The sequence below is a fragment of the Pseudorca crassidens genome, chromosome 5, assembly GCF_039906515.1.
Source record: "Pseudorca crassidens isolate mPseCra1 chromosome 5, mPseCra1.hap1, whole genome shotgun sequence".
Lineage (NCBI taxonomy): Eukaryota > Metazoa > Chordata > Mammalia > Artiodactyla > Delphinidae > Pseudorca > Pseudorca crassidens.
Window position 1 is genome coordinate 21,744,461 of NC_090300.1, and position 18,757 is coordinate 21,763,217.

At 49.5% G+C, this 18,757-nt stretch overlaps 1 protein-coding gene across 1 annotated transcript; it reads left to right on the forward strand.

The window, feature by feature from the left end:
* The first annotated feature begins 898 nt into the window (after positions 1 to 898).
* On the forward strand, positions 899 to 18,723 carry SIAH2 (siah E3 ubiquitin protein ligase 2). Its single transcript, XM_067737504.1, has 2 exons — positions 899 to 1,922; positions 17,171 to 18,723. The coding sequence occupies exons 1-2, from the start codon at positions 1,509 to 1,511 to the stop codon at positions 17,726 to 17,728; spliced, it is 972 nt and encodes a 323-aa protein (XP_067593605.1). The 5' UTR covers positions 899 to 1,508; the 3' UTR covers positions 17,729 to 18,723.
* The last annotated feature ends 34 nt before the right edge of the window (positions 18,724 to 18,757 follow it).

The window sequence follows — 18,757 nt, forward strand, 5'->3', positions numbered from 1 at the left end:
CCGGCCTCTAACAGTATATTTCTTGGACAGACTTTATTCACTGATACTCATTAATATTATTAAACATTCACTAAGTATTTTTTTTAAATAACAGCTAATGTTAAGCAGTGCTTATGATGGGCCAGGTTCTCGGCATATATCAAACTCACTTAATCCTCACTATCCCACCTATAAAATAGGGGCTCTTTTTATTCCACCTTCTCAAATGAGGAAATTGAGGCACAGAGAAATTAAAGAACTTGTCCAAAGTCACACAGATGGTAAGCGGAGGCCACCGTTCTTCACCCAGTCCTTACCACCGTCTCGCCTACGCCTTGCACCAAAGTCTTGGACTTTGAAGGGATCTCAAAGATGAGAATGCGTTGTATTGGAGGATCACCCACTGTCCTCCGGGGGCTTCAGGACCCAAGCCACATTTCTGACATTCTTAGATTTTGGAGATCTCGAACTCTCCTTTTAGCCAACTCTGTCCACGAACTCCCTCCCCGGCCTGCTAGCAAGTCAAAGGCGCTCGATTCAACGAAGGCTTCGGCAGGTCCGATGAGAAAGGAGTAGTTTACCTCCTCTCCATCTTGGGAAGCAGGACAAAGGAGTGACCCAAACACACCCCTAACAGCCCAGCACTAGGTCCCGCGCCCGCTGCAGACCCAACCCCAGACCCTTGCCCTGCTCTCGCCCAAAGCTCCGGGTCCTGACCCCGCGCTCCAGACTAAATGCTGGCCTGGCCGAGCGGCACGCCTCCCCCGCGCGCTGCTGACTCAACCCAGGGAAGTGAAACGTCTCGGTTTTTTCCGACCTGTTGTAGTCGGACGCCCGCGTCCTGCCCCGCCCACCATCCAAGGCCCCGCCCCGCCTAAAGTTGTCCTGGATTGCGCCCGCGGGAAGCGTCGGCGTGACTCCACGGGGTGCGGCCAGAGGGCTTGGGCAACGCCTTCCCAAAGAGCGGCCCCCGCCTCCGCAGCCCGGAAAATCAAGACCCCGCGCGCGGCGGCTACAGCGGCGACCGGACATGCTCACTGGCGCGGGTCGGGTCCTCAGCCCCGGCAGGAAGCGCCCGCGCTAGGCGGTTCCCCGTGCTGCCAGCTGGAGTCGGGCGGAGCCGGCGCTCCAGCGCAGGGTGGCTCTGCCAGTCCCCGCGCGCCTGGGCGGCCGCACACGTATCCAAGCGTCACGTCCGCGCGCGCCCCCGGGGCTTGCGTCAGCTGCCGCTCCAGGAGCGAGTGGGCCGTGGTTCTGCGCACCGCTAGGCTTCGGGGCTGCGACGCCTCCGGGAGGAGGAGTCTGGGGGCGCGGAGGGGTGTTCGGAGCTCCGGGGACCGCGGAGATCGTCAGCGCGGTTCGGCCCCCCTCCCCCGCCTGCCCGGCGCCGACCGCCTCCGCTGCTCGGTCCCGGGCTGGGCGCGGTGGCGTTGCCCAGGAGCCCGCCGCCCGCGGGGCGCGCACCGCCTTGACCCCGGCGGCCCCGCGGCAGGCAGGCGCCCGCAGTTCCATGGTTGGTTCGGAACGCGATGAGCCGCCCGTCCTCCACCGGCCCCAGCGCTAACAAACCCTGCAGCAAGCAGCCGCCGCCGCAGCCCCAGCACGCTCAGTCCCCGACTGCGCCCCCGGCCGCCGCAACCATCTCGGCTGCGGGCCCCGGCTCGTCCGCGGTGCCCGCCGCGGCGGCGGTGATCTCGGGCTCCGGCGGCGGCGGGGCTGGCCCGGTGTCCCCGCAACACCACGAGCTGACCTCGCTCTTCGAGTGCCCGGTCTGCTTTGACTATGTCCTGCCCCCCATCCTGCAGTGCCAGGCCGGGCACTTGGTGTGTAACCAATGCCGCCAGAAGTTGAGCTGCTGCCCGACGTGCAGGGGCGCCCTGACGCCCAGCATCAGGAACCTGGCTATGGAGAAGGTGGCCTCGGCAGTCCTGTTTCCCTGCAAGGTAAGCCCAGGTGCCAGCCGCGCACCTCCACCCGGCGACCTCCCGGAACTCCTGTGTCCTCCAGCCCACTCTCAGGCGCTGAGAGGCAGGTGGCATCTCTCTTATTAAAAAAAAAAAAAAAATGTTTACACCTTGTCGACGCTCCCCCATGCCCACCTGTCCACTTTGAGAGTAGCTCTGGGCTGACAGCTGCCCGATCACTGACCCCAGCCTAATTGGCACGCGATCGTTGTTAGAACACTTCACGCTCTCCCCACCCGGAGCCTGCGTACTCTGCAGACGTGTACTCAGGCAGGGTAGAGCTGGGCCGCCCAAGTAAAACTTGGACCGGGAAGCTGACTATCTTTGGGGGATTGAGGAGGGGGGGGAAGGGCGAACCAAACGCACCCTTTACCAGCGCTGGGCTTGGAAGAATTGCTACTGTATTCCTCCTGCACCCCGCGCCTGCTTTCAGCGCACCCCTGACACGTGGGAGCCCTCGGGAGGGTAGCTAAAAAAAGGGTGCCTACAGCCAGTTTTCCTCCAGCAACAAGAGAACCCTGTAAGCCACGCCTTTCCCTCTCCCAGGCTTCCAAGAACTGGGGAGTTGTGTTTTTTTCACTAAGTGGGGTGAAAGCAAGAGTTGATGGGAATTTAACAGGAAGGGCACGCAGGAGCGGTTGTTACAGTTCTTTAAAGCCCATCACTTTATTTTTTATTTAGTTAAAAAATTATCGATGATCTTGCAAAAAAAAAAAGCACATCACTGAGACAAGAAGTCAAGTGGAAGAGCAAGTTGTCGCACCTCCTTTCCCACCAATGTTAGGTTTAGTATGCATCTGCATAGGGTTTTTTCTAACCATATATAAATATGCTCTTCCGCAGCTGAATATAGAATCGTAGATGTCAGTGTCAGAAAGGTTTATATATGCACACATAAGTTTTCTCCAAAAATGGCTTCTGCAACTTGCTGTCTTAAATTCGTTTCATCACATGTATTTTTCTATATCTGCAACCCAGCTCTACCTCCTTGTATTTTAAATGACTGCATAATATTGCATTGTGTGGTCATATTGTAGCATCTGTTTACCTACATCTGTCATTTAAAAATCTTCAGGAGCAGTTTCAGAGGCATACCTCTCTATGTTACCTTATTATAACCTAGAATTTTACCATAAAGTTCACTCTCTGAACTTAGAAATAATGTCAGTAATACTTCTGTGTTTTTTTGTAAAAGTAACTACTGTCTCTTGGGCCATTTAGGCTGTCTTGCATTGCTGCTGCTTACTTTTATAGGGCAAGAGCTTATTTTTAAATTAAAAATAGTCCAGCAGAGAATTGAAGCTTGGGACTCAAGTCAGTAAAATGAGTGATTTAATTTGGTCTGTGCCGTACCGCAAATCAAGTCTAAAATAGCGTATTCAAATAAGGGTTTGAAGCCGTGTCTGGGCTGTGGGTTTTCAGTCAACCTTAATAAATGACTCCGCTTTCAACTACTCCTCATGTAATGCTTCCTAATTCACCCAGCCCAGTAGTAGGTTGTTACAAAATTTAGACAAAATAGTTCCAAAATTTTCTTAGGGTCATGAAGAAGGTGGCAGCCTAGCGATCAAGAGAAGGTTTGGCGATAGGTGACATAAGAGTGGATATTTGAGGTTTGAGGTATTTTGTGGGGCCTGGGTGAGGAGGTGGTGGATGCCCCACAGGGTTTCTGGGGAGCCATCTTCTCAGCCTTTCACTTTCCCCCAAACCTTCAGTGGCTGATAAAAGAAATTATTTTAGATGAATTGCAGGTCACAAATGAGCATTGGATATCAGTCAGCTATCCCTAATTTATTTTTAAAAAGCAGTATCATAAAAGCATTATGTTGCTCCCTAGAGAAAGGGAAAGGGACAGTTACAACATGCTGTCTGAAGTATGAAGTTTCACTTTCAGGATCCAAGATTCTGGTTCCTATTGAAGCATGTGTTCTTTCCTAATGTGAAGTCTCTCTTGAAGAAGAGTTCTCTTGGGAATCAAGGGTATCCAGCGTTTCTGTACATGTCAGTGATTTTTCAAGTTCCCATTCTGTAAGACTGCACTTGGACAAAGCCATCGCTTTGCAAGCTGAAATTAGACAGGGTCAACCATCGCCCTGCAGACCAGGAACCGAGCTTAGAAAGTGACCTGGGGGCTCACTTTTGTGCGCGTGCATATATGTGAGATTTGTAGAGCTGGAGTATGCATGCCTCAACTCTGGGTGATCAGTAATCCAGACTGTCGACAGGGCAGCTCAGCCAGCTAGTTTGGATCAACCAAACTTGGCTGGATACAGAGGCTCAGCAAGCAGCTGCGATAATGTTTGTTGGGGAGGCCGAGAGCAATAGGGAATGGTGAGGTCTGTGGCAAACTTCAGCAAACTAGGTCTGCCTAGCAAGCCCTATGCCTCACACTTGCCCCTGCAAATCATAGGGACTGCCTTGTCACTTGTCCCTACCTGCTCTGAGTCTCTCTCATGGGCTGGCTCATGGGAGAAAACGGACGTTGGGTAAAATACCAGAAGCCAGGTCTCAGGAGTTGCCTAGCACTGCCATTGTTTGCCTGCGAGACCACTTCTGGGGGCCTTGATGTCCTCATCTGTAATGAGGAGATTGGACTGTTCAACTTCTGAGGACCTGTAGCTTCCAGAATTCCATGAAAAGAAGGGAGGCTCTGTGGAATGCTTGTTAGATGCCCTTTGCGTGCCAGCTCCTTTGCATGGGTCATCTTTTATGAGTTTGCTTTCTTTTTCGCAGGTGAGGAAACAAGCGCCTATAGAGAGGTTAAGTGTTAAGTGACTTGTCGAGATCACACAGTGGACCAGCCCATAAACCTGCATTCGGAAGGCACACATCCTTTGTACTACTCACTATGTAGGGATTTGGAATCTGAGCTTATACTCCAAGGCTCCAAAGCATAACTTGAGGTTGACACCGGTAACAAAATCATCCGACTGGATGAGTTCACCAGATGGACACGTCCCAATGAGACAACATAGATGCTGACTCTAAAATTCATTGGCAGGAATGTGGTAGGGCTTGTGGAGTGAGAAGATCCGGCGGGGTGGCGGGGAGAGGAGGGAGGGAACCGCCGACAGACCTAACATTTGGGGGGATTTCAACCCAGCTCTGAACTGCTTGTGCTTCAGTTGCCCCCAGAATGGGTGTGTTGTCAAATAGCTTCCTTATGTAGGTGTGGGGTCACCTAATTAAAGGCTAGAGTCCTGCCAGCACCTCTGATAGAGGGCACCATATGCGCTATTAGCTCAGGTCTCCTTTTAAAAAAAGGATCTCTATCAGAGCATGGCTGTCTGCCACCTGTGGTATTTTTAGTCCATTCTATGGCCTGTGCCACGCCTGAGAAGTTTAGGCATCCTATCCCCTTATCTCAAACCCACCGCCACCTCCGGGGAGCATGGGTGTAGGGGGAGAAGTGAAGGTTGACACATCGGCGCCCCCCACTCAACAGTGTATTTTAATATTAGCCAAGTATTTCTCTTCGCAGCCGTGGGAAATGTTCAACCATCGAAGCCCACTTACACTGTGAGACGTTTTCTTTCCACTTTTTCTCTGGCTGCTCTAAAAGTTTCTAGCAGCGTTATCACCAAATAATTACGGAACTGGAAAGCCTCTGTCAGATTAAGTCTTCCCTGCAGTTGGATTGTGACAGTGTTGTTAGTGTCGCTCAAAAAAAAAAAGTCAAATTAGATAATCCAGCTGAAAGTTAAAAGCTCCTCAGTGTGGACTCATCTAGTCATCTAGACTCATCTAGGGACAAATTGTAAATACCAGCAGGGACAGGTAATGCAAGGGACAGAGGCATCTGACACGTGGCCTCAGGTTCGGGTGACGTCAGGGGCAGTGGGGGTGGTTGGGAGTTGGACCACACATGCCACCTTCAAAGAGGGCAACTTTTGCCTGAGTCTGGCCGGTTGGCAGGGATGGGAATGTGGATGCAGCCATGCCAGACCTTTGGATTTTTTCAAGAAAAGCCAGAAATCTGGATTTTTTGAATGTTACATATCTCAATTTGGGCTTCCCTGGTGGCGCAGTGGTTAAGAATCCGCCTGCCAATGCAGGCGACACGGGTTCGAGCACTGGTCTGGGAAGATCCCACATGCCGCGGAGCAACTAAGCCCGTGTGCCACAACTACAGAACCTGCGTGCTAGAGCCCACGAGCCACCACTGCTGAGCCCGTGTGCCACAACTACTGAAGCCCGCGCGCCTAGAGCCCATGCTCCGCAGCAAAAGAAGCCACCGCGATGAGAAGCCCGCGCACCCCAATGAAGAGTAGCCCCCGCTCGCCGCAACTAGAGAAAGCCTGCGCGCAGCAACGAAGACCCAACGCAGCCATAAATAAATAAATTTTTTTTAAAATCTCAATTTTTTTTTCTTTAACATTGGCCAAATTCAAATGTAAAGCCAGTACTTGCAGGCCCAACCAACCATGTCTGCAGACCAAATTCCAGCTGCCAGTGTGCAACCTCTGACCTGGTTCTCTTCTAGAAAGCATCCATTGAGACTGGACGTTCTCATTTAACTCTGAGCATGCATGAACTTTGAAACTCTGATAGGCCCCAACTGTTACAGCTTATTCCCTTTTCATCTTTGTTTTGCCCAGAGAGAATGCTCAACCTTCTGGCCTTTGGGAGACCTGAGCTGTTGTCCCATTGACTAGATGTTTGACTTTGTACAAGGCACCTGAGTGCCTTTAAGAGAAAGAGTTGAACTAAATGATTATACCAAGGATCTTTTTTGGCCCTAAAGTTTGGGAATCTAGCGAGCTGTCCAAGGGAAAAGGGCACTACGCAGGAGACAGGACTGGGTTCTCATCCTGGCTTTCTGTGACCTCAGTCCAGTCACTTCTTCCTTGAACCTTTTTGTTCATCAGTTTAAAAGAACGGAGATAACCCCTAGCTGGTGGGCGCTCTCAGATCAGAAGTGCTGCAGAGGGCTTCTGCTTCACCAAATCAGATGGACGATGGGTGGGATCACAGTGGTTGCTAGGTGATGGGTGATCAGTCACCTAAAATTCTGAGGGTATAAGCTGATTTGCCAAAACAATTTCAAAGATCTCTTCTGAGCCTCAGTAATTCCCCGAAGACAAAATCCTTTACTTTGGAAATCGTCCCTGCCGTCCTCACTCCTGGCTGAAGTTGACCAGGTTGCCTCCTAAAAGCCTGTGCTGGCAGGCACTGGGGTCCATGTGCGTTTCTGGTGAGGCTCAAGATTTTCAAGAACAAAGCTGACAGCTTTTGAATATCAAATCAAGAACAGAAGCCCCAACTAGGAAAGAGAACCAAAGTTTAATGCTGATTCTACGCAGAGTTGGCCAAAGATCTTTCACAGGTCACCACCGTCTGGAACTAGACTAAATCATTGTTACCTAAAGGTGATCTTTAGTACAAGCAGAGCCAAAAGGTACAGCAGGTCTGACCTATAAAGTCCCCAGCCTAGGAATGGATTAGAGTTGCCCTTTTTTTGTGAAGCCGCATATAAAGTGCTATATACAGATGACTACAGTAAGACCTCAGTGTAAAATGTCTTAAGAGCCAGACTTGTACATCTGATGAAATTTGTGAACTGTGACATTTCTCATTCCCACCCGTAAGGTCCTCCTCACTCCTTGAAAGGGGCGCAGAGTCGGTACACATCTGCCAGAGTGAACACCAGCCTTCAGAGCCATTGTGTGTTGCTGCTGAGTCACACAGAAAGGCTTCCTGAGCAAATGTGGTTTTGGGGGGTTCTTTTTAAATTTTTTTAAAAATTATTTTACTTTTTTTTAAAAAAAATAAATTTATTTATTTATTTTTGGCTGTGTTGGGTCTTCGTTTCTGTGCGAGGGCTTTCTCTAGTTGTGGCGAGCGGGGGCCACTCTTCATCGCGGTGCGCCTCTCACTGTCGCGGCCTCTCTTGTTGCGGAGCACAGGCTCCAGACGCACAGGCTCAGTAGTTGTGGCTCACGGGCCCAGTTGCTCCGCAGCATGTGGGATCCTCCCAGACCAGGGCTCGAACCCGTGTCCCCTGTACTGGCAGGCAGACTCTCAACCAGTGTGCCACCAGGGAAGCCCGCAAATGTGTTTTTATATTAAACCTGAGTGTACTTTCTGATGCTTGTGAGAGATACAGAAAATTCCCTAGCAGAATTTCATCAACTTTGCCCCACATGTGCATCTTTCTCCATTTGTTTCTTAAAAATTGGGAAGCTGTCATTCTCATTTCCAGTTGGGTAAAGGCTTTATTGTAATGAATTATACACTGTACAGTGTCTGTGAGTAAAAGGTTATCCCCTTCCCAGTTTTCAGCCACAGACACTGTCGAGATGGATGGAAGGTAACCTGTGTTAAATGTGTGGACCTGAGCCCTGTTTTATAACTTTCAATCAATAAAGGTAGTGTCTTTGGCTCACTCCTTCTTCCCCAGGCTACCTCTTACTCTGATTGGTTTTTTGGGGTTTTTTTTTTTTTTGCGGTACGCGGGCCTCTCACTGCTGTGGCCTCTCCCATTGCGGAGCACAGGCTCCGGACGCGCAGGCTCAGCGGCCATGGCTCACGGGCCCAGCCGCTCCACGGCATGTGGGATCTTCCCGGACCGGGGCACGAACCCGTGTCCCCTGCATCGGCAGGCGGACTCTCAACCACTGCGCCACCAGGCATTATTTTTAATAAAATAATGCGCCACCAGGCGTTATTTTTAATGTAGAACATATGGGAGATTTCAATTTGATATTATTTTCCGTAATCCCCACCACCTAGAATAGCCACTGCACCATTTTTGCACAGGTCCTTGCAAACTTACTGCTACATCAAAATATACAAACAAACAACGAAAAACAAGTCAGATGGGAAATCCACATACTATTTCATAACCTGTTTTCATCTAACACGTTGTGACTGCTTTTCCACACTGATAAATATTCCTTAAGATCCTGTTTAATGGCTGCATAGTATTGCAGCTCCATAACTCTGGAATGTTATGGAATGGAATGTTGATTATGAATGTATCAGTTATTTAATCCAACTCCAGTTTGTGGTCATTTAAATCATTCTGTTTTCTTACTGTGTTTAAAAAAGAAAGAAAAGTACTGCTATAACTGAATCCCTGTGCATAAGAAAATAATTATTTCCTAATGATACATTCCTAGATGTTGAATGATAGGGCCAAAGGGTAGGTGCAGAAATCAGAAGCTATTGCTCATACAGCCACATTGCCTTCTCACGTAGAATCATTTACAATCAAGTGCCCACTTCTCTCCAGCGTCACCAGCAATGGGTGTTATCCTTTTGCTTTTCTTAATGCTGCTGCCTGCTTTTTCTCCCTCATGTAACATCAGGCAAGAGTTGGCCCCTCCTGATGACCCACTAACTTTTCATCAGACCCACCCCTGCCTTGGAATCCCCTGCAGCCCCAAGCCCTCTCTTCCTACAAACCATCTGCCTAGCCAGCCATCGCCCCACCCCTCCCACCCCATCCTTCTGAAACTCTGAGTCTAACTCTGGAGATAGATGTGCCAACAGAGCCCTTCTGAAGTAGTAGGAGCAGAGGAATCTGGAGGCCTCCCTCAGTGGTGGTGTTGGAGCTGCATTAAAAAGGATGAGCAGGACTTCCCTGCTGGCGCAGTGGTTAAGAATCCGCCTGCCGGGCTTCCCTGGTGGCGCAGTGGTTGAGAGTCTGCCTGCCGATGCAGGGGACACGGGTTTGTGCCCCGGTCCGGGAAGATCCCACATGCCGCGGAGCGGCTGGGCCCGTGAGCCATGGCCGCTGAGCCTGGGCGTCCGGAGCCTGTGCTCCGCAACGGGAGAGGCCACAACAGTGAGAGGCCCACGTACCGCAAAAAAAAAAAAAAAAAAAAAAGAATCCGCCTGCCAATGCAGGGGACATGGGTTCGAGCCCTGGTCCGGGAAGATCCCACATGCCGGGGAGCAACTAAGCCTGTGCGCCACAACTACTGAGCCTGCGCTCTAGAGCCCGTGAGCCGCAACTACTGAGCCCATGTGCCACAACTACTGAAGCCCGTACACCTAGAGCCAGTGCTGTGCAACAAGAGAAGCCACCGCAATGAGAAGCCTGAGTACCGCAACGAAGAGTAGCCCCCGCTTACCGCAACTAGAGAAAGCCCGCGCGCAGCAATGAAGACCCAACGCAGCCAAAAATAAATAAAAATGTTTTTTAAAATTAAAAAGCATGAGCAGCAGCATGCCCACAGAGAAGGAAGGGATGGAAGATCCTGATGGGGCTGTGTGGAAGGCCAGTGCTTGTAGAAAATGTTGTTTACCTGGTCCGAGCTGGGTGCATTACCTCACGTTATCCTCCTAATTACTTTGTGAAGGAAGTAGGACACGGTTAGCATCCCCCCAAGAGATCTGCCCAAAGTTTGTTAGTTTGGGGAGCAGAAACTCCAGAATGTGCCTTATAATTACACATAACCTCCTGCCCTTTCTGCTACCAACTCCACCAGCTGAGGAACAGGGATTCCAGCCTCATGTAGTGGCTTTTGGAGGGATGGCAGTAGTGGTACCAGAAGGGGCCTTTTATTTAACTGGGCATACAGGATGCCCAGTTACATTTGAGTTTCAAATAAATAATTTTTTGATATCAGTATAACCCAAACATTGTCTTTAACGTACTGAGCTGCGTGTATCTTCATTTGCTACATCTGGCAACCCTACCGCTTCAGCCTTCTTGTGAATTCAGTTGCATTCACTGAGAAAAACGTCCAGAGGGATCCTAGCGCCGTTGGAAGGGTGGGCAGGGCAGTGAACGTGATCATGCAGGTGGGAGCTTGGCGGGAAGGGTTTATTGAGAAAGTCTGGACAAGGCCCATACCGCCTCTCACTCCAGCTCCTACTTTACGATGCTTTTGTTTGCTTGAACAGAGACTCTGAAGGGACCTTACGAAACTGGTTCTCCAAGCCATTGTGGGGTTGCCTGCTAGCTCGAGCTACGGTCAGATGAGAGGTATATTTGGTCAAAAGTCAACTTTTGTTTAACATTTCCAAGATTGAAAAGAACCCCCTGCCAGCCCAAGGAGTCTTTGTAAGGCCAGACGCACACACACCCCTCCCCAAGAGTAGGATGTTCTCAGATGACTGCAATAATAAGATGCCACTCTTCCACCAAGTCCCCTTCAGTAAGAAAACTCTGCCCCATGAGGCTCGTTGACTTTTTCTTAGGCAAAAAGGAGGAATTTTTGAGCCTAAGATGTGAATTAGCATTGCCTTCTCCGGAAGAAAGTTTTATAAAGTTAAATGTCAGTATTTTCTTAGCCTCACCACTGTTTGACAGCTCAAGTACTGAGTGACACTGTCTTCTCTGTGAAACTGTTACTGCACTATGGGTAGATAATTATGTCTTTGCACTACCTCATAGCAGAGGTGAGGAATATACCGTTTGAGTTAGGTGAAAATCCACTGAAGTTCTTAGAGGAAGGATGCTAGACAGACAGATGCAGGGTGAGTATGATTATTATAATAAAGAAGAGATGTCACTTTCTCCTGTTGCCCACGTCTGAAATTCTCCACTGGTAATAACAGCTAAGGGCTGAGTAGTAGGTAGCTTTATGGACCCACTCAGAGGTGACTTGGTAGGTAGGTAGGCTCAATCCAAGGTTACACAGGACACTGGGTACTTGAGTTCTAATCACACCCACTCTACCAGTGGTTGTAAACACATTTTAAGCAAGAGGGACATATAGCCATCAAAACGACGAAAGCATCATGTTTTCCCATCTATGTAAGGTTTCAGAAAAGCTATGAACACCCCCTCCCCCCCCCCCCCCCCCCGCACAAATAGTTTATGTAAATAAGGTGATAATGTGATATGCAGTAGATATTCTTATCTAATCTATAGTCCATATTCAAATTTCAGTGGTTGCCCCAGCAATGCCCTTTGTAGCAATTTTGGTTTCCCAGTCCAGGGTCAGACATTGCATTTGGCTGTCAGTGTGCATTCTGTGATGATGACAGCTTATTTAGATGGAAAGAAAGTGCACTTTGCTTTTGCTTACGCTTACTCCGAGACAAGGTCGTTTCTTGGATTTAATGCAAAAGTTTATAAGCATCAGCAGCACAACATATATTGTACTTTGTTTCTCTTGAGCCATTCTCGTTTGAGGCGCTGGCAGACACTCTGCGAATACATTTCACTGTTTCCTAGGAGGTAAGCAGGGGAGGCGAGGCGGTTACCTCACAGTCCCCAGGAGGGACCTGCTTCTGTGCACGGCGCCTCCAGTGTCATAGACTGTTGATTGTGGGAGTCCAGCAAGTCGTTCTTGAATCGCGTGGACTCAGATTTGATTAAGTAGGTGAAAAGACTTATTCTAAACCAGCCACAGGATCCATGACCTTAACTAGCATGCAAGCTAAGAATTCTGTTTATATACCCATTCCGTAAACAAATACAATATGCCTGCATTTCTTAGGTAAATAACAGGTGTCTAGTGTTTGACTACGTTTCTGACACACCTCGTCGTGTGTATTTGAGTGTCAAGGTGTCTCTATGCCAAAAAGGGAAAAAAACCTTGTCTAAATTCCAGCCTAAGTAAAACAACCTTCAAACCCCACGTCCAGAAAACAATTGGCACTATTTACTGCTCTCTGCAAAGACATCAGAATGAGGCACCGGGTCACATGTTGCCCTTTTCATGGCAGAACGTGTTTGCACAAGACTTTTGAGCCATCGCAACGTGCAGAGTTTCTAAAAGAGAAGTCAGAAATGTTATTTCAACATCGCTTTGTTTCTCACTCTGCAGGGCCATCTCCCCCATGCCACACACATTCTTCTTTAGCTTTGAGCTCCTGTGTGTGTCCGTGTCTCCCCTAACCTCCCGTTAAAGAGGTTCACTTAAAGCACATCCCACTCAGCCCCGGAAGAGACGAGCAGATACTTGCCGGTGGAGAAATCTCATTTATAACCATGGATGTGTCCCAGGCTGCAGACAGCCCTCTGCGAAGCAGCCCAGGTGCTTTATCTCAGGAACAAGAGTGTGCAGTGAAGAAGCCGGCGTCTCAAGGAAAGCGGGCATCCTTTGAACCCTCCCCTTGGGTGGGCAGGCCCCAGCCAGACTGAGAGAAGGGAAGCCTCAGGACTTTCTTGCCAGAGGCCAGGGAAGGCTGGAAGGGCCTAATTACCGGTTACTTGTTTGTGAGGTACCGCCACCTCATTCCTTAGGGTGGGCTGCTATCAGGGCTGTTTTATCTCCTTGCCACCCAAGGAAGAAGTTCGTATTCGAACCTGCTTCCAGAAGCAGTGTATCTGTGGACGCTGGGTGTTGTGTGTGTGTTCCGTGGAGGGTACGGGGCATCAAGGCAGATGGAAATTGTCTCTTTTTCTCAAGAGTGGTTCTTAGACTGTCTGACTCCTAAGCTGTCGTGTGCCGAAAAAGAGCAGCAGAGGACCCGGAAACAGAGCTCTGACCCTGGTGTGGCCACCAGTGACGACATGGCCAGGATGAGTCAGTCAGTCTGTGAAACGGGTGGAACCAGTGCCCCAGGCTCCCTCCACGCTGCACAGGCCGTCAAGGTCTAGTCGTGCGTCAGGGCTGGCATTCCTGAGCTGCCCTGGGTAGCGCCCGCTGGCTGGGCCGGTGACCAGCCCGACCGCTTCCTGGTGTGGCCCCTCCTCGCGGCTGCGAGTGTGGCAGCCCCGCCAGGCTCTGTCACTCATTGGAGATCAGTGGCTCTCCACTGGGGTGATTTTGCCGCCCAGGAGACATTTGGCCAGGCCTGGTGACATTTCTGGTTGTCAGAACGTGGTGGGTGGGGGTAGAGGGGTAGAGGCCAGGGATGCTGCTAAACGGCCTCCAATGCACAGCCCCCCAAACCCAGACTCATCTGCTCTTTGTCAATAGTGCTGTAGAGAAACCCGGAAAACAAACTAAACTGTCAGTGATGTCCCTGACGGAGCCTGGGCCCTCCTCCTCACTTAGGTTTTATCCCCACTGTTTGCTCCACCAACCCTCTGCTAAAACTGGATGGACCTGCACCATCCACAGTCCGCTTCATCCACAGTGAGGCTTCCCATCCGCCCTCTTCTTCCACCTCTCCCCACTTTGAAATCACCTATCACCGCCCCCCACCCCATCTTCCTTTGCATAGTTACCCGTTCTTCTGATGTATTTGAGCTGTTTATTGTTGCATGATGTGGCCCCTCTGACAGCAAACACCACAGGGGGCGGGATCTGTGCCACAGAGGTTGGCAGCCCTTAGAAATCCTTGGAGCTTGTCGAGAAAACACAAGCCCAGGGACCAGTGCAGTTTGGGTTTGCTCCTCAGTGGCACCTAGACCATTTTATAGACAGTCTTGGGGAATTCACAGACCCTGAAGCCTGCCCTCTGATCCCTGGAGGAGTGCCCCTAATGTAGGTGACAAGAACGTCATTCGAGAACAATGGCGAGACTGTCACAAGTATGAAGTGTGGCACGAGAGCGCACGTGTATGTGTGCGTGTGAGTGCACACACGTTGAAAGTTTAGATCTTTCCTTTTGAGAGATCACCTCTAATCTAGTCGTCCTAACAGTGGTGCCAATGGTCACGAAGACACACCCTCGCCCGTGATGGAAAAGAGAAGGAATAGATCGGCATTAACGTTCAGCTTGTTTACGAAAAGCAGAGTAAGCACATTAACGCTTTAAAATTATATTTATTTAAGTTAATAGAGGCCGCAGCAAGATCTTTTCTCATAAGGTCACTGTCCACACAGATGCTAAGTAACGCCTGGTCTATTCGTGTAATCTGGGGAGGTCCCCTGTTCTCTGTATTTGGGTCGAAGGAAGAGTGTGTGACTTGTAAGGCAAACCAATAATTCAGAATATAAATATTCCTACTTGAGTTACGCAAGAAAAAGTTCTAAAATGATTGCTAGGTGATAAATATTTGTTGTACGTTTGACTTCGTGAACCTGGAGTGGTTTGGGGCTTTGGGCTGGGGAAGAGGGGCAGGTGGTACTTTTCTGTACACTCTGTGCCAGAGTTCATCTCATTCCTGGAATTATTCCTAGGCAGCTGTGGTAAACAGCCAATGCTGAAAGGTCTTCAGAACCAAGTATTGAGGGCTTGTTTCAGCCAGGGAATCTGCCAGGCTCTGGGCCAATTCTTGCTATTTTTATTGTGTGGATGTGTGTTTTTAAACACCTGGCAGAAGCGCCTCACCCATCACTCACAGAAAACCATCAGAAGGCTCTGTGTTCCGAGCCTCACCCTAGATTTAAAACACAGTTAATAGAGGTGTGTCTTTTAGGGCCTTACACTATTAGGAACACAAACTATAAATATATATGGATAAATAAATTTGTTTCTCCTGATTAAGTTTCTTATACCTGTGCTTTTAAAATTAGTCTGTGGTTTTTTGTTTTGTTTTGTTTTTTGCGGTACGCGGGCCTCTCACTGCTGTGGCCTCTCCCGTTGCGGAGCACAGGCTCCGGACGCGCAGGCTCAGCGGCCATGGCTCACGGGCCCAGCCGCTCCGTGGCATGTGGGATCTTCCCGGACTGGGGCACGAACCCGTGTCCCCTGCATCGGCAGGCGGACTCTCAACCACTGCGCCACCAGGGAAGCCCTAGTCTGTGGTTTTAAAAGATGAATACACAATTCCTACGGGCAAAGTAAGTAACTGGTCAACTACTTCTGCCAATTTCTACTGAAGACCGTTATAATTCACTTTAGGCACAGAGGAGGAAGGAGCTGCGTCTCTCTCTTTAAGCCACCCTCTTCTTCTATATTAGGGGAGACTCATCTCCCTAAGGGTGGTAGCTGCCTTCTCTGCTCTGTATCCACTCAGTGACTACAGCTTAGGGTCTTGTAAAGGAGAAGATGCTCAGTGTCTGCTTATTGCTAGTGATGAATTCAGCTGTAAAGATGAGAATGTGACCTATTTAAAGTTTATAAGGGGTTTATTCCCTAAAGCAGGGTAGGGAGAAGCAAAAACAGCTGTGGGGTTTCGTTTTGTTTTTTGAGCATTGGACATAGCATCTTGGAAACATGACACGGGGGACTTCCCTGGCCGTCCAGTGGCTAGGACTTGGCTCTTTCACTGCTGTGGTCCTGGGTTCAGTCCCTGGTTGGGGAACTAAGATCCTGCAAGCCGCCTGGCACGGCCAAAAAAAAAAAGAAGAAAAATGACGTGGCTCTTCACTTATTTGGTGTCTTCATGTCTCAACAGGGGGCAGGGGAATCCAAGTGGGGGAACCCAGATGGCATACCTGCCACCCTGGGCTCGAGGGGGATGGAGCTAACTTCTGGTTTCCCCTGAAAAGTTCATTCAGGTTTCGTCATCCTCGGCAAAACAACAGCATAGTACTCTGGGCAAGTGTCTGCTTGTGAGCTGATTCTCCATCTGGTATCTGGGAATTAACGTGGTCATTCTTATGAAGGTTGGGTATAGAAATCTAATTCCTTTTGGCGTGGTCTTGTCTCATGATGGATGTGATTTATCCATCAGGAATGTCATCCTGAGTGCAGGGAGAAAAAGGTTTTGTTCCCACCCTATTAAGGCAGCGTTGGAGGGAGAGACTGTCAGAAAACTCATCTAGGACGAGCGGCCACTCCAGGACCCACTTTAGTTCCCCTTCTTACCGGGCCTGTCACGAGGACCTGACCCACCGGGTCATGAAGAGATGTGCAGTGCACATGGACTTGAGGAAGGGGTCTGGGGAAAGTCCAGCGGGCTCTCTTCTGCCCTGGGCTGGTCACTCCAGCAGCAAGAGCAGGGAACCACAGGGCAGCCTTCCCACAGGCTGCCTGCTGGTCACAATTTGAGCCAGGAAGAAGTGGACAGGGACAATGGAGGGGAATTATACTCTCTGCAGAATTGTCTGTAGGGGAAAACTAGTCTGGATATAACATATATTCCTTATCCTACCCCTAAGCAATTCTAAATTCTTTTTAAAAATTCTTTAAATTCACAGAAAATAAGGAAAAGGCCAGATTTTCTAGGGCTGGCTTCACAATTTCGTTTGAGACATTTATAGTAAGAACACTTGAGTTCTCATGTTTTTAAGTGTTGGAACAGGGGCAGGAGTGCAGTTCATTCCTGGTTCGGGATGTGCCCCTGATTTTACGCACAGCAGTACTGAGGATGAATGGGCACTGAGACTCTGAAGTCTTCGAGGTTTAACTCCCCTCGAGCAAAAGTAGTTGAAATAAGAATGCAGTTTAAGTCTTGGAAACCTGAGCGGGTGAAGGCTCTTAGAGGTTTGCCCCCATAGAGGTTGAGGAGGCCCGAGGTCTCACTCTGACTCTTTCTGTCCCCGCAGTACGCCACCACGGGCTGTTCCCTGACCCTACACCACACGGAGAAGCCGGAGCACGAAGACATCTGTGAATACCGTCCCTACTCTTGCCCTTGTCCCGGTGCTTCCTGCAAGTGGCAGGGGTCCCTGGAAGCCGTGATGTCCCATCTCATGCACGCCCACAAGAGCATCACCACCCTTCAGGGAGAAGACATCGTCTTCCTGGCCACAGACATTAACCTGCCGGGGGCTGTGGACTGGGTGATGATGCAGTCGTGTTTCGGCCATCACTTCATGCTGGTGCTGGAGAAACAAGAGAAGTACGAGGGCCACCAGCAGTTCTTCGCCATCGTTCTGCTCATCGGCACCCGCAAGCAGGCTGAGAACTTCGCCTACAGACTGGAGTTGAACGGGAACCGGAGGAGACTGACCTGGGAGGCCACGCCCCGGTCCATCCACGACGGCGTGTCCTCGGCCATCATGAACAGCGACTGCCTGGTGTTCGACACAGCCATAGCACATCTTTTCGCAGATAACGGGAACCTTGGAATCAATGTGACTATTTCTACGTGTTGTCCGTGATGTACTGAAATGATTTGGGTATAGTGCTTTATGGTTAATAAAGGTTTTTATAGATGTTTTATTCACTGTGTCTTCACAAGTCAAGACCCACAGTTACCCCGTGTTCTGTGTGAACGGCAGCTTCCCATCTGGCATTGGCTCAACAAAGTTCATTAAACTGGGACGGAGGAGGTTGGCCTGTTAGTCATTTGGAGGCCGCTCTGTGACCTAAAACCAACTTTATTATTCAATTTTATTTACTTCCCGAACAGCACCTGACAGGTCGTTCGGGCTGTATGTTAGGAATCGGAGGCTCTTTCCTGCCTGCCTCCCCGCATTGGTCCCTGCAGGTTGACAAAAGCACAGTGACTGTCAGCAGATTCCTTAAGTTTACTCTTGTGTTTAAGGGGGTGTGAATTGTTTCAATGCAATTTAAACAGTGTTTCTCAAACCAGATGGCTAACCAATGTGCGTAGAGTCACCTGGAGGGCTCACCTGAAACGTGCAGTCTGGGGAGCCTGCGAATTTAACAATCTCATCAGGGGATTCTTTCCAGCAGTAAAGTTTGAGAATTAATGGGTTAAATTGTGGGAAAGGGTCCCGATTTTAAAGGTGCTTTAAGATTGCCCTCTGCTGATACCGCTTGTCTTTCTACTATTTCATCCACACACCCCCCACCCCAAAATTAAAACTAGAACTACAGACCCCCATGAACACAGTCCTGAGAGCTGGTCACTGTCTCGTGTTCGGGGTGGATTGCCTAGGAAAGCAAGTCAGATGGCTTTTGATGGCTCTCACGTCGTTTTTGCTCATCACGAGTCCAGAAGACCTGTTTACACGTGGCTTCCTTCAGTGGCCCTCCTTGACTTAGATGGTGGGAAAGACTAGACGAGTAGAGTTGGAAACGCTTTATAACCAGTGTCATCTGCTTGCTGTTTAAAGGAATGTGTTGGGTTCGTTTGTTTGTTTTTGCCACGTTCACTTTAGTTTTTTAATAAATATTTTTCAAAAATGAACATCCTGCTTCATCTTCTGAGTGGAATAATGCAT